The following is a 14,118-nucleotide window of genomic DNA, read 5'->3' on the forward strand; positions in this document are numbered from 1 at the left end:
ATATGATTGATATGGAATCACACTAACTTTTTAGTGATTTTAACTGCTTAGTATTACTGTTTTGGATAAAATGTCAGATTCTGTTTAAAAAAACAAACATCAGCCTTTATCTGCTATCTGACTCTCAAAGCGATTATCACCCAAGTCTATCCACATGGTGGACATGGTGTCAGCTCTAAGGGAGGATGCTCCTTCTTACAGCAGATCCATGATAAAAAAAATAAATGTCACTCAGAACTGAGTAGATTCCAGCAATATGTCCACAAACTTATCCTTAACAGACTCCTTGGACCAGTAATCAAAGAAAATCAGTGAGCCAGATTGACTATACTAACAGTCTGAGACCCCTACAGGTGAAAATCAGCAAGATTTTTCTATGGACACTGACAACAGGAGGGCAACACTCAAGGATGTAGACAGGTTAAGGACATTTGGTGCAGACATAAACAAAAGCCCTCATAAAACCCCCAAGACACACGGGAGAGTCACTGCCCCACAATCCTTTATATTTTAGGATTACTTGCATCCATAATGACATGCCAGCTGAAGACACGCTGAAGGACCAGGATCACTGTCTGAATCATTTAAGTTAAGACTTAATCTCTGGAGGTCTGTTCAGCTGACCTGCCGCTGACCTATGCCTGTCACCCCCTCTAACACCCCCTAAAGCGTGTTTTGCCCTGGCCCCCCACCAGCGATTTCTGCGCTATCTGGGATCCATTCCTGCCTGCATGCCATTGGTCAATCCAGGATTGACCTACCAATCGCTGTCTGCTGGAGTAATCCACAGTCCACAGTGTTCTGGACAGTTTTATCTGTCATTGTCTCTCCTTGTTACCCTGCTGTTAACTTTTTACTTACTTTTTACTATCCTCCCCCTCCCTCCCCCAAGACTCCCCTCGCTCTTTATTGAAAACACGAGCGAGTAATCTTTCATTAGGACATCAGCACACAAACAGCATGCATGCATGCCCCGGAGGGGGATGTAAGTAACAGGCAGGCATTCTGAAAACATTCTTTTCTGGTAATAAAGTCCCCGTAAATTAAAACCACTTGCTGTTTCTGCTCCCAAAAATAAGTCAGGCAAGGAATGCGACTCCTCAGCTCAAAATAAAACTGTTGACAAATGTTTCCCTCTTGAATCAGACAAAAATAAAAGCAGATTACCAAAGTAAAAAAAAACAAGCAATGGGAGATGTGAAGATAAAGAAAGCTGTTGTACAACGAAGAAAGAAATATTGTTTTTGTGAAATAATCTCCCCTTGAGGTTACATTTTTCTTTTTCCATCCCCCTCTTTCCTCTCTCCCTTCAACACTGCTGACACAGCACAACCCAGGCCTGGATCCTGAAGGCCCATACGGCCTGCACCACCTCTCCCTCTCTCTCTCTCTTTTCTGAGTATATAGGTTTGCACTGAATAAACTTCAAGTATAGACACAGGAAGCAGCTCAGCAACTTCTCAGGTTTGGACACAGTCTCCGTGGGATAATAGACCTCTTGTGGAAAGCAGATGTCAGAATGAGTCGAGGAGCTCGTTCTTCTCCTCACACAGGACACATACAGTTCTTCCAGTTGACAGTAAGTAAAGTTCAGCATCATTCTCACATCACATGTGGTTAGCTTACAATAAATACAATATGAATTGCGGTTTGTTTATATGTGTGGCTAAGTTTAACATAAGCTTCAGCCATTGTTCTCTTCGTTGTTTCATTCACTGTGATGGACCCACAGCGGCAGCACCTGTCCTGTTGCACTGAGGGTAAACTCTACACTACACTGACTCACTAGCCCATCTTGTGGTACAAAAAGGTACTACACAAAGATACATGCCATGGTTAGCTAGTTAGCATGCCAATATCAGCTTAACTTATTTTTATCTTTAAAAAATCCTCAAATTTTCATTGTTTTCTGTGAAAGATGTGTTTTTGTCAGTTGCTTGGTAACCAGACATTGTGCTGCAAAAAGACAGATGCTTTGAATAAATAATGTCCTGAGTGACACGTAACCACACAAATAACAAGAAAAGTGTTTGGTTTGGAAGCAGGGAAATCCAAACTGTCCCGTTCCTGTAACATGACTTCATGCAGATAGCAGTAAGACGGGCACATCTGTACACAGAGTGCGAGGATGACGATACACTGTACGAATTTCTTCTGCATACACACTTCTTGACATATGGCTGCCGAGTGCTTGGCTAACACACACACACAGAGGCGCACAAACATCTCATAAACCAGACGAATGAAGGTGTAACTGGATCTCAGTCCCTGTCCTTCCGTCCTCAGTCATAGCTAAGTGTCATTTGGGAACAAATAAACTGAATCATTAAGTTGCAAGTTTTGCATATTTGAAATGTGTTTCACACAGCTGGGGTTGTTACCAACAGCTGGTGAGCTGTATCATTTATATTGCATGATGAGTGTGTATGAACCTGTCTGGAAAATCTGGCTCTGAGGAGCTTATACACCCAGAGAGGAAAAGCAGCAGACCCACTGAGATGCAGAAGTTTTGGTTTTAGACCATGTTATTTTGTGCCGGGTGGACTTGATGTTGATAGTATTTCAAAGTCATCACATGGTCAGGAACACCCAGGATGCTGCGGTGTGCCTTCCTACTGTACCCCACTGCTGTTACAACAGAGGAAAAAAATGAACACTGCAGCCAAAAATAACTTTTCCTTTCCTGGAAATGGGGCGTTCTCAACCTCAAGGTTTATTGTAGGTGGGTTTCAGTCTAAAAACAAAATACTATAGTCTCTATTCATCTATTCAATAAGGTAGTTTCTCACCACAGATGTAGAGAATGACAACCTGATACTTACCAAACCTCTTATAACCAAAGGACTGCACCTCCTCCTCATCAGCAAAGTCGTCTGGAAGGAGAACACAGAGATGATTACAATTAAAGATGGCGCCAAAGGGCAGCAGCTATTAAAGCTTCTTGTAAAATGCTATTCAAATGGAACAATATACCACTTAGTACAGTAGCTTTAAATCAATCCTATAATCCTGACAGACTTGTGGAACATTCAGGTAAAGTCAGAATATTTAGATAAATCAGTCCCCTACATGTTAACAACTGCAATTCCATGATCGACCACTTGTTGGTGACTCCAACAAGGAGTCCATCTTTACAGACCTCCATGTTAAACCATGCCTGGTTTCAAAACAGGAGTGATGACAACAATCTGAACTAAAGCCAATGCTGCTTCCTATTTATGTCTCCAAACAGCAGTGTTACCGTAAGTGTGCTCTGCTGTTCAAGGGTCATCCAGGGAGATGAAGTTATGTGGATTTTGGGAAACTCACTGCTCGATTCTTGAATTACTCAACATCAGTGAGCTGATGATTTCCAGGTCACAAAACTCTGAGTCAGCCTGGATTATAGTCAAAGATATTTTAACTTTTTTTTCCCCGCATTGTTAAGTAGGAGCTCGGAGAGCTATAGGTGTGAGTATCACATCAGTACAAAGAGCAGTTTAAAACATTTGCCCATCCTCAGAATTGGCACATACATTATATGTATAAACTGTACACCATGAGTAACTTTAGCATGCAGCTAATCCCTGTAGGGATAAAATAAACACGGTGAATGAACTGTTTGCATTATTAGGTCATTGTCATGATATTTTATGGACAAACCAGTGAATATGTCCTGATGTTCTTGTTTTCTAGATTATTTTTACAGTTTAAGAGCATAAGAGTATTTAAATCACAATTTTGTGTATTCTGTTTCAATATGGAGCAAAAATACTTAACTTAAAAGAAATAAACTTCCCAGTGCTACCTGTCGCCTGACTTCATCACCTTTCACCTGTATAAAATCTTGGGATTTGCTTAAGTCGTGATTTCTAGTAGAAGATTATTTAGAGGCCTTGAGCACCATAAGCCGTGTGCCATGTACTTCCAACATGCTGAAGAGTTGGAAGGAAATATCCACCCTGCAACTTAAGTACAGGAAAAAACACAGATGCCCCTTTAATACTGTAGACCTGTTTTCTGTTGGTCTGAGATCATCTTTTCTTGCCCCCCTTTGCCTCTCACTGCAATAACAGAAGCTGCAGGAAGTAGCATGTGTGCCAACAACATCCAGGGTCTCATGTATGAGCAGAAAGCTGCTGCTCATAATTATTCTGACATTTCTGGGCTTTCTGAAACAGACCACACGGTGGCAGGAGTCATGCAGTGTTTGTCTTTGTCAGGAGACAGCAGCTCGCTGACCTGCCAAGTGCGGCCTTTTGTTTGTGGGGTGAGAAAGTCCAAAACAGACTCGAACTTTATATAAACCGCTGACCACAGTGATTCACACACTCCTCTCTGTTGTATTTCATTGTATGTGTTGAAAGGTATAGTGCATGATTTAGGGTCCGGGTGAGTGCGGAGTTACTCCATAATAAAGCTTTCATGTGCGCCAATTAAGTCTGACTCAGTGCTTCCTTCAGATTTGTTTGAGCCAAGACAAACGTTTAATCCGACAAGAATCATGAATAAAAATAAAGTTTAAAGAAGAAAATAATTTTATTATTAACGCTCAAACAGTGTGTGATTCGTCTGCTCTGAGGAGTAGGTTTGTGTTTGATGTACAGCGGTGGACAGATGCAAAACAATCCCAAACAGAGCGCCTTAATTGAAACCAGATGTCAGACGCAGTTGTAGCCCACGCATTCCTCCCGACTCAGACAGAGAAAGAGCGCGTTAAAGCGACAAAGAAAGAGCTACAGGAATGTGTAAGAGCAGAAAATAGATCCTACTGTCACCAGTGAGGCTACGCGCTTCAGATATTCTCTGTTTTTCTTCATATTTGCGCCTCTAACTGAGCCTACCTTTCATTGTGGTTTACAGGATTGTGCCGTTGTGAAGCTTTTGTTTGGAGTCACATCCACAGCATCGCAATGGCATTTGATCCAAAGCTCCTGTTGCGCGCCACGGCACCTTCAGTCTGCGGGAATCCCAGTATCCTCTGTTAATTAGTAAAAAAAAAAGGAGTCAGAGCTCCATCCGTTAGCAGGGGACGACCTCCTCCAGCGCAGGTAGCAGAAAAACAAAAAACACAAGGTTTCTGCAGAACTGGGAAGTTCTGAGCGCACGAGTCAAAACTTCTCTCTTGTTTCTGGTAGTTTTGGAGGATGCTGAGATGAGGGTGTATCTCGGTCCAAGCTCTGCACTGTGAGTGGTACCCGCAGCAGTAAACTCTGAAAGTGAAGGAATCCAAACGTGAGAGGAAGTGGTCAGAAAAACCACGTGTCCGTCACATCTGTGCGCACCGCTGCTACAGTTCAGGGTCTCTGCAGAGTTAAGTGCAGGAACACGGTGGACTTGTAGCAAACCAACAGTTAACAGGCACATGGAAGAAGATGTGGGGCAGTCCCAGCGACCAATCTGGAAACTTTTACATGGAGTAAAAAGAGTTTGTTTTCAGAGTGGAGGATGGTGAAGAACACTGTTTAGTACTGGGGTCTTTTTTATTAAAAATTACTATTCTATCTTCCATTAAACACTGAATAAGGATGTTGGCGAAGTACTGAGAAGAATGTTTGTTAAAGTCCTTTGACAATCAAACACTAACCATCAGCCATACATACATACATCACTGGTCTGTGGATGTCTTGGGGTTTCTTCACATACTTCAGGTGTTGTAGGGCAGATCTCATTGACTGAATTCAGACTTTTAACTGGGAAAATTCTTAGTTTCACATTGTGTGATGTACTTTGTTCAATTATTAATGTGCAAATATTGATTATAGCAGAATTCTTACAGAAATGGACTCATGGACACAGTGATCAGTGAGCATGTGTCCACAGAAGTCCTCTAAACTTGTGAGCTGAAAAGCAAAATGTGGATTTTACATCTCACCACTAACTGGTGTGTGTCTTAAACTGCATTTTAAAATGAGTAAATGTCTGCTGTTTAATAAGATGAAGACCCTTTCATCCATTACACCTTTCCAAAGCTGTTTATCTCATCAATGCCAGGCTGCACGCTTTGATCAGAACCACCCTGCTTATATGGACCTGCTGCCGCCCTTTGAAGAACATTTTAATGTCTCTAAAAGCTCGCAGGGAAGAATAACCAGGATCTGGGATCATATTTTAAGCTGTGGCCTGTATTAAGGGTTGATTTATGATAAACTGCAGTCTTACACAACCAAAGGGCCCTTTTTACTGTCAACTGTTTTATGTTAGGTCAACCTGGGAGACCATGGGAAGAGCGTTTCTCCCTGCAGTGTTATAGGAACCAGGTGCTGGAGGTGTCAGTGAGGTTGAAGCGTTGGATTTCAATTATCATCCTTTAAGGACTCTATTTTCAGGGTCACAATGTGCAAAGAGGCCATATGTTTTTAGAGAAATGGGGACAGTGAGACCTTTTCACCCCAAGAACCCCAAAGAGACCTCCTCACCCCAAGAACCCAAGAGAGACCTCCTCACCCCAAGAAGCCCAGAGAGACCTCCTCACCCCAAGAAGCCCACATTTCATCAGGAGTGGAAACGGCTTCTTATTGAGAGGAATGTTTCTGTTGACCACAAATAACCTGTGTACATGTGTATGTATTTAAACACTGTGTGGGACAGGATACATTTAGTCATTTTGGCAGTGCAGCCTATCATCTTTTAATATGTGTTTATTGCACAAAATAAACCATTAAATCTGATCAATATTTATAATTGATCCAGTTTCTAAAAACATTTGCTGAATCTTCCATTAAGGTTAAAACCTGTCAAAACAGTAACAGGGAAACTCATCTCCAACTTACACTAGAGGCAATACAACCTAAACATGTTTCCTGCTTGTGGCTGACCAATCTGATTCTGATCTGATTATTGATCATCATCTTTCCTGATCTTTCCTGATTCTCTAAGTGTAAACAGCATGTCTGTGACTAAGCACCATCTTGACAAACCTCCCTGTCAGCGTGACGGCTGCAGGATTAATGAGCATCAACATCGAGCCAAGACAGTAAGAGGATAAAGCTCAGGTGGAAAGAGCACAAATAGATGCGTCCAGGTCAAGACAGCCTGACGACTGTGGACCGCACTGAGCACTTTGTTTGTGTCTGTCAGCGGAGAAGCACCTTTAGCCATCTGCAGGTGAGCTGTACCTTTGTTTACTTTTATATTTTATTATAGTTATTTAAATGTTTAAAAACACTTTAATTATGATGACATGTGCTTCTTAAAGCAAAACTTTGGATTTGCAGTGTGTTATGGTGACACTTGCTGGATAAGTTTTATCAGTTTGAGCCTAGATAACTGATCTTTAAAAATCCTAATTAAGCATTAATTAATACACTTTATTACTCATAACGATCAAAGGTAGAGATGTCATGTAGTAGTGAATCTTTTATCAGCAACTTAACCTGATAATGAAATAAGTCAAGTGAGCACATCCCCTGTTACTGTAAATCCCTTCTTGTGTACTTCTTGTGTAATGTCCTCTCACACTGCTGAAGTGGGGCAGAGGCTTCCTGTAAACTGAGGCAGGTAAGTTTAGCTGGGAGGTGAACACAAAAGGATTTTATGTAAGGTATACACTTGTGTATATTTTCGTGATGCAGTTAAGCCCTTCTCTGAGCACAGCAAGTGAGTGCAGACATAAACAAAGCTTGCTGTGTTTTCAAGCTGAGATAAGGATTGTCATGTATCTTATTAAGTGCTCACCCCCTGCTGCTGACCTCATAATGGTACGGCCCTAAAGTAAAAACAATAACAAAGCGCAGGCAACTGAATGAAGAGGAACAGAAAGGATAAAATATGCTTTTCATGCATTAATACTCATCAAACACTATTAACCAAATAAAATCTTAAAAAAGTATTTAAAGTAAAGTATAAGGGAAACTTTAGAAGGTCCAGATGGATGTATAGCACCCTCATGTGGAAGACCTATTTATGACTACACACTGTATGAATGTTAAATCACACTCAAGCCCAAATCCTATTAAGTCTCTGGATCAGACTGTGCAGCACCTGTTGTTTAGTTTCATGCGTTTGTGAATAAATGCATGTGCACTTTACAAAAAAGTCATATACTTAAAGGGATAGTTCACAAAAATTTTATTTTATTTTCTTTGTCTCCAGGGTTATTTTTCCATTGAGACTTTTTTGGTGTGAGTTTACCTGTTAACTCAACATATCCATCTGTCTATCTATTGATAAGATGGGATGTTTTTTGGTTGTGTGTGAGTGTATATCATACCTAACCACAGCTGTCCCGTCCTTTCAGTTTCATCCATCAGACGCTGCCTCTAAACTCCAGGATGAAGCTCCTGCTCGGTTTGACCCTTGTTGTGGTCGCACTTGGTGTCCTCAACTCTTCTCCTGCTGACCAGCTCAAAGATATCTCAGATGACACCTTAACGCGTGAGTCAACAGAGAGGAATCTTCTGCTTTTGATGTTTGTTTTAATGTTTTAGGATCATTGTTTAATGTTACCATCTTACCTCCTCTTCCTCAGAGTTGTCTGTGGACGGTGAGAGGTTTGTGGATGAGGAGGTGCGAAGAGCTCTGTACGGGGTGAAGCAGATGAGAGAGGTGATGTGGAGGAATGAGCATAAGCACGAGCACCTTATGAAGTCCTTAAGGCACAGCAGTGACAAGAAGAAGGTAAAAAACAATGTTAATGTTCTGAAAAAAGATTCAAGAAAACAAGAAATGATTCACAAACTGTTCTCATTTTTGCCACTAGGAGGCAGCCCAGCTGGCTAGGGAGGTGACTGAGAAGCTGAAGGAGGCAGAGGAGCAGTGCAAAGACTCCTTGCAGTCTGAGTGGGAGGAGTGCAGACCCTGTCTGGAAGATGCCTGTAAAAACTTCTACACCTCCACCTGCCGCAGGGGCTTTGCCACTTTCCGGGCTAAGGTATGAAACTCACAGCTGCTGTGTGTGCAGTTCTTCTTCTAACCTCCAAACTCTTCCTACAGTGATGCCCAAAATAAATCGTATCATTAAGCTGCTTCTCTGTCAACACTAGACAAAGAAACATGAATAAAATTCTCTGAGAGAAACATAATTAACAATATAATATCTAAAGAGGAAGACCATTCAAATAGTCACAAGAACATCATTTCTGTTTTGAAGGTGGGGAATTTTTTCCAGAGAGTCTCGAAGCGCTTCGGCCCCCGTGAGCCTCGTCCAGACTCTGGGGACATCCTGGTGAACCAGGGCCCTGACAACACAGACACAGAGGTCAGCCGGATCGAGGATTCCTTCAACCACCTGATGAGCAAGGTGGGCAAAATGGTGAATAACAGCATCGGCCTGGTGTCCAGGATGAGCAGCCGGCTGGACAAAACCCTGCAGAGAGCCTTCCTCAACGACAGCGACACCCTGGTGGAGGAGGCCACCTCAGATCCCTATTACCCCAGTCGGGACTCTGGTTACCTGCAGGGCGTAGGTCTGGAAGAGGTGCTGGAATCTTTCCTTGACTTCAGTAAGAGCGTGGTGGAGGAGTTTGGAGCTGTGGTGACCCAGGTGTTTGATGATCTGCACAAAGCAGTGGAGGAGGAGCAGAAGAAAGGTCACAAATGTCATCACTGTTGCATCATAACATTACTTATGTGTACATTATAGCATCGTCATTGAATATCTTATGGTGTGTGTGTGTGTGGCAGGGAGGGCAAGTTTTCCTCGTTTCCTGCAGAACAGGAAGCTGTGCAGAGACCTCCGCAGACAGACATCAGAGTGCTGGCAGCTACAGAACCAGTGTGAGGCCTGCCAGGGAGCTCTGCTCACAGGTGAAGCCCCGTCAGCACCGCCACCAGCACTACAAAGGTTGTGTATTTCAGCCGACATCTATACACTCATCCATTACTGTCTCCAGAGTGCCCCAGTGTTCGGGAGCTGCATGTGGAGCTGGATGAGGTGTCTCAGCTGCTGGATGTCTCCAAGGAGCAGTATGATGAGATTTTGTCTATCGTCCAGCACCACACTGATGAAACAGTGAACTGGCTCGGCAACATGGCGGCTGAATTCAGCTGGGTGGCTCAGGCTGGGAAAGACAATAGGACTCCACAAAATATCTTTCGCATCACCAAGGTGAGCAGGGACACGAGGACAGACAAAAGAGTAACATATGTACATGCCCTTTGAGCTAAACCAATGGCAGGGGTCGGTGTATTACCCTTTCTGCTCTCCAGGTGGCAGCAGAGCACTACGATGAACAAAACGTGTCTGTGACTGAAAACAAAGTGGAAGTGACCATCCTGAACTCTCCTTCAATCATCCTCTCTGTTCCCGGTGAGCTGGAGCTGCAGGACCCAGCGTTCATCCAGTATGTTGCCCAGGAGGCTCTGGACAAATACAAGGACATGGTCAGGTGAGAACACTCCACACATTTCCTGTAAATTGTTTGCACATTTTAGATGGTAGAAATGACACATTCTCTCTTTATTTACAGGGTTGAGGACGAGTAAATACACAGTGTCTTTTTTTCTTCAGTACTTCTTTCTGAACTAGACTGTGTCTGTAAAGTCTGTCGCTCATCCAGGAAAAGAGTTTAGAATCCAGGACAATGGAATCAGGTGTATGCTGTGAGTCAGCTGCCTGGATCCTACTCTTGGATTGAAGTAGATTATCATGTTACTGAAATGTAAACATGCTAAAAATCAAACAATAGCAGTTATTGCCATTTACTGAATGTATAAAGTAGTAACTTTCTTACCTGTTGGTAACACATAAATAAAAACGTTGTCGTCCTCCAAAGCTTCTCTCTGACTTGTCAAGAACACAGCACTGAAGGAAACCTTAGAGTAAAGCTTTTATTTTTTTCCTGTACAAAATCATATTAGTTCTTATTATTTTATTATCATCTATGTCCTCACAGCCAGTCCCCTTTGTTTGTTTATTTATTTATTTATTTAAGGAACGATCACATTCTTGTGAGTGAATTAAAAAAAAATTTTTTATATTGAATCATCTCAAATTCTCTCTCACACACACACTGGAAATACCTCTGAGAATGACTGGTGACATGTATGTTGTAGTCTGTGCAACATGTCTGGTTGTAGTAAAGTCATCTGCGCCGCTAAGATAGAAATAATAAAGGAAGTTCTATAAACACAAACACTTTGTGATATTTCATTCAAGGGACATTTGACCTCAAATTTAAATCTTCAAGTCACCGGCAGGCCCGCTGAGATTTTTTGATGCAGAACTTTGGAGAGTTCTGTCTTAACCACATGTTCATCTGGAGTACTTTGATCACTACAAGCATCATCTCAGAAATCTCTACGGCTGATATCACCAAAACGAGGAGAAGAATAAAACAAAATTGATTTTGGGGTCTTGTTTAAAAACTTGTAGAAGTTTTAGATTTTGACACAATGCAGAAATGAGCAGGCTTGTTTAGTTGTAGATTGTTATTTTTTACTGAGAATAGAGACAAATGCTGTAAACAAACTCCCGTACCATCTATTAATGCCTAACCTTTAATTGTGTGGATGTGTGCAACATAAAGAGAAAGATTCATGTTCAGAGAGCAGTCAGAGCTGTGCGCCACAAAAAAGACACGATGAACTTTCTTAATATTCACAGCTGCAATTTCTAAACATTTATAAAATGTTAATCGGAAAAAACTGTTTGCACTTTGTAAATTATCAAAATACCTCTGTATGATTTCAAGTCCCCGATTAAATGAAAACAAAAATAATCTGCCATTCAAAAGACCGAGTTAAAAACAATCGTACAAAACTTATTCTCAATCGTCCACCTGATCACACCTGCAGAAATACATCTCCTGTACATACTGTATGTACATCGGCTCCAAACTCTCAGTACATTCTTGCACCTTTCTCATTAAATCTCTCCATCAAAGCTTTACAGTCACTGCACATACAATTCAACCACAGTTGTTGGTCACTTAAAAAAAAATAAAACATACTCACCGACCTACATGTTCAAACCAAAGTCATGTACATATAAAAGATCTGGACTCTGATATCAAAGACTGGGAAATGGGAGGGGACTTATTAAAAATTAAAAAAGTAAAAAAAAAAAAAACTACGCATCTGCAAGTAGCCATTAATTTGAAATCCCACTCTTTTTGATCACAGTGTTGTGGCCAGCCCATATGGATTATTCTGATTAGCAGAGTTCCAAGACCTCAGCATACCAGCACCCATCTGCACAGCGGGATCTTCTCCAAATATTTGGTCCCCAGGTACACAAGGGACAAAGCTCTACTCCAGAAAACTATTCAGGTATGCCAGCATCATTGTGGACCAGTTTGTAAAACCTCTGTCTCTGCAGCTTCAGCAAAGCCTGTGTAGCTGTGCTGAATGTCTCTGTTGTTCCAAGTTTTGATCTCCGTTGATGTACCTCAGTGTGCCAGAGTTCAGGCACAATCAACCACACTAGAGGTTGTCTCCTGGCTGGTACTGTGGCTCTGTGGCTGTGAAGTAGTCTTCTAAGAAGGACTGGATGTATTCAAAGGTCGGTCTTTCATCTGGCTCCTTCTTCCAGCACTGTCTCATCATCTCATGGAGGGACTCTGGGCAGCCCTGTGGGCAGGGCATGCGGTAACCTCGTTCTACCTGCTCAAGCACCTCCCGGTTCACCATACCTAAAAAACACAACGACACAGAAAGATAAACGAAGGTCACTTACTGAATATAGAGCAGACTTACAAAGTGCTTTACTTATTTATTTATTCTGTTACATGTGTTCTAGGTGATCAGATTACATTGCATTATTGCCAAATGGCTACAGTAAGCATGCTGCCTAAGCACCTCAAAGGTTAGCTTCACATTACAAGCCAAACTATTAAACTCTGATTTAGCTACATCCCATTTGTCCATCCTGTTGGATCACCTTCATGTCACATGGCCACAAAATCAGATCCGATTTAGCACCACTTCCTGAAATGACTGAAGGCCGATTCAAAAATCAGGATTGGCAGCCAGATTTTGTGAGTCACATCATCGAAAATAAATCAGATTTGACTCACTTCAGCCTGGCAGCCTGAATGTAGTGAATCTTAACACAGAAGAAGAAGAGGAGATGGCTAGAGACAGATGTTTTGGGGGAAACTTAACCTCTCTGTGGACTAATGTATGTTGAACCTCCTGTCAATATGACAACAGTTCTGTGTGGGTCAGTGTCAGACAAATGACGAACCCTTATTCAAGACATTTTGCCAAGAAAGTTTTGAAGAGTCTGAAACTGTAGACAGTGCTGCTGTCATGCAGGTGACAGTTGGAGTGAAAATCTGACAGTGGCTCATTATTTCCAGTCAGTTCTGTAGTCAGTACACTGCAGTTTGTAGAAATACTGTTTGATAAAAAAAAAAGATGTGCAGGTGTCAAAACTGAACACATTCTTACTCATGAAGGGAAATCGATTTCAAACAAAAACAGCTTCATCTCTACTTCCTGCTACAGCACCAGAGTCAAGGATTTCTTCCCAAGACAGGAAGACAGAGATCCTGAACTCTGTGACACAGCGCAGCCCCATGGGAGCTCAACTGCAGCTAAAAGAGGTTATGACACAGAGTCAGTGGTATGGACGCAACCACATCCCCCCACCACCCCTGCGTCTCTCTCTCTCTCTGTGGGAGAATGGGGATCATATTATCTCACACTTGAAGAGAGGAAAGGCCCAGAGCAACTGCTGACACCAGGGTATGGTGGCAGTGGTATGCTGGACGCCGAGGTGTTAACGTGATTTAGGTCTTATGTCTGACAACCGCAGCTCTAAGAACATGCCTGTCTGAGGAGGTGTATTAATATCTACAGTATGTGCAACCAAGCTGAAATAGAATAAAATAAATGCTGCATGTCCATGTAGATGCAGCTTGATACACCCGAGAGAAGAGAGGGAACGAGAGGGTTCAGCCTCCAGAATCTGCATCTCTGGGGTGAATTGATTACACTGAATTATTTGCACTGGCCGCATAAGCCAGATGGCCCTCTACGAGAGATGGTGGTTAAGTGTGCCATATGGTGCACTCTGTAAGCAGCGCCAGTCAAAAACACTCAGTCCTGCAGGGGGCAGAAATGAGGTGGCAGACTATTATCAGGAGCAGAGGTGTACTTTCCCCTGGACTGATGAGACAGTGGACACCTGTGTTGACTCACATCACCTACGTGCATTTCTGTTCTGATCTGTGAGAAATTAATGCTGAGCATGAT

The 14,118-nt window shown here is 42.3% G+C and overlaps 3 protein-coding genes across 3 annotated transcripts in view; 1 reads left to right on the plus strand and 2 right to left on the minus strand.

Moving 5' to 3' along the window:
- Positions 1–5,320, minus strand: part of colec12 (collectin sub-family member 12) — a 20,534-nt gene extending 15,214 nt beyond the window's left edge. Inside the window, exons 1-2 of the mRNA XM_028428371.1 lie at positions 4,824–5,320; positions 2,823–2,873 (exon numbers count right to left, since the gene is read on the minus strand). Of these exons, the coding sequence (XP_028284172.1) occupies positions 2,823–2,873; positions 4,824–4,830 (58 nt within the window). The 5' untranslated portion in view covers positions 4,831–5,320. The remainder of the gene's footprint in view (positions 1–2,822; positions 2,874–4,823) is intronic.
- clul1 (clusterin-like 1 (retinal)) lies at positions 1,350–10,938 on the plus strand. Its single transcript, XM_028428374.1, has 10 exons — positions 1,350–1,579; positions 6,859–7,086; positions 8,219–8,355; positions 8,450–8,598; positions 8,681–8,851; positions 9,071–9,509; positions 9,604–9,726; positions 9,813–10,027; positions 10,129–10,307; positions 10,389–10,938. Exons 3-10 carry the CDS (start codon positions 8,253–8,255, stop codon positions 10,402–10,404), a joined length of 1,395 nt encoding a protein of 464 aa, XP_028284175.1. The 5' UTR covers positions 1,350–1,579; positions 6,859–7,086; positions 8,219–8,252; the 3' UTR covers positions 10,405–10,938.
- Positions 10,875–14,118, minus strand: part of yes1 (YES proto-oncogene 1, Src family tyrosine kinase) — a 19,797-nt gene continuing 16,553 nt past the window's right edge. Inside the window, exon 12 of the mRNA XM_028428373.1 lies at positions 10,875–12,551. Coding sequence (XP_028284174.1) covers positions 12,343–12,551 — 209 coding nt within the window. The 3' untranslated portion in view covers positions 10,875–12,342. The remainder of the gene's footprint in view (positions 12,552–14,118) is intronic.

The sequence above is a fragment of the Parambassis ranga genome, chromosome 17, assembly GCF_900634625.1.
Source record: "Parambassis ranga chromosome 17, fParRan2.1, whole genome shotgun sequence".
NCBI classification, from domain to species: domain Eukaryota; kingdom Metazoa; phylum Chordata; class Actinopteri; family Ambassidae; genus Parambassis; species Parambassis ranga.

Coding starts and splice junctions, on each gene's coding strand:
- clul1 (XM_028428374.1), top strand. CDS start 8,253: ATGAAGCTCCTGCTCGGTTTGACCCTTGTTGTGGTCGCACTTGGTGTC. Junction 8,356..8,449: donor CTCAGATGACACCTTAACGC/GTGAGTCAACAG, acceptor CCTCTTCCTCAG/AGTTGTCTGTGGACGGTGAG. Junction 9,510..9,603: donor GGAGGAGGAGCAGAAGAAAG/GTCACAAATGTC, acceptor TGTGTGTGGCAG/GGAGGGCAAGTTTTCCTCGT.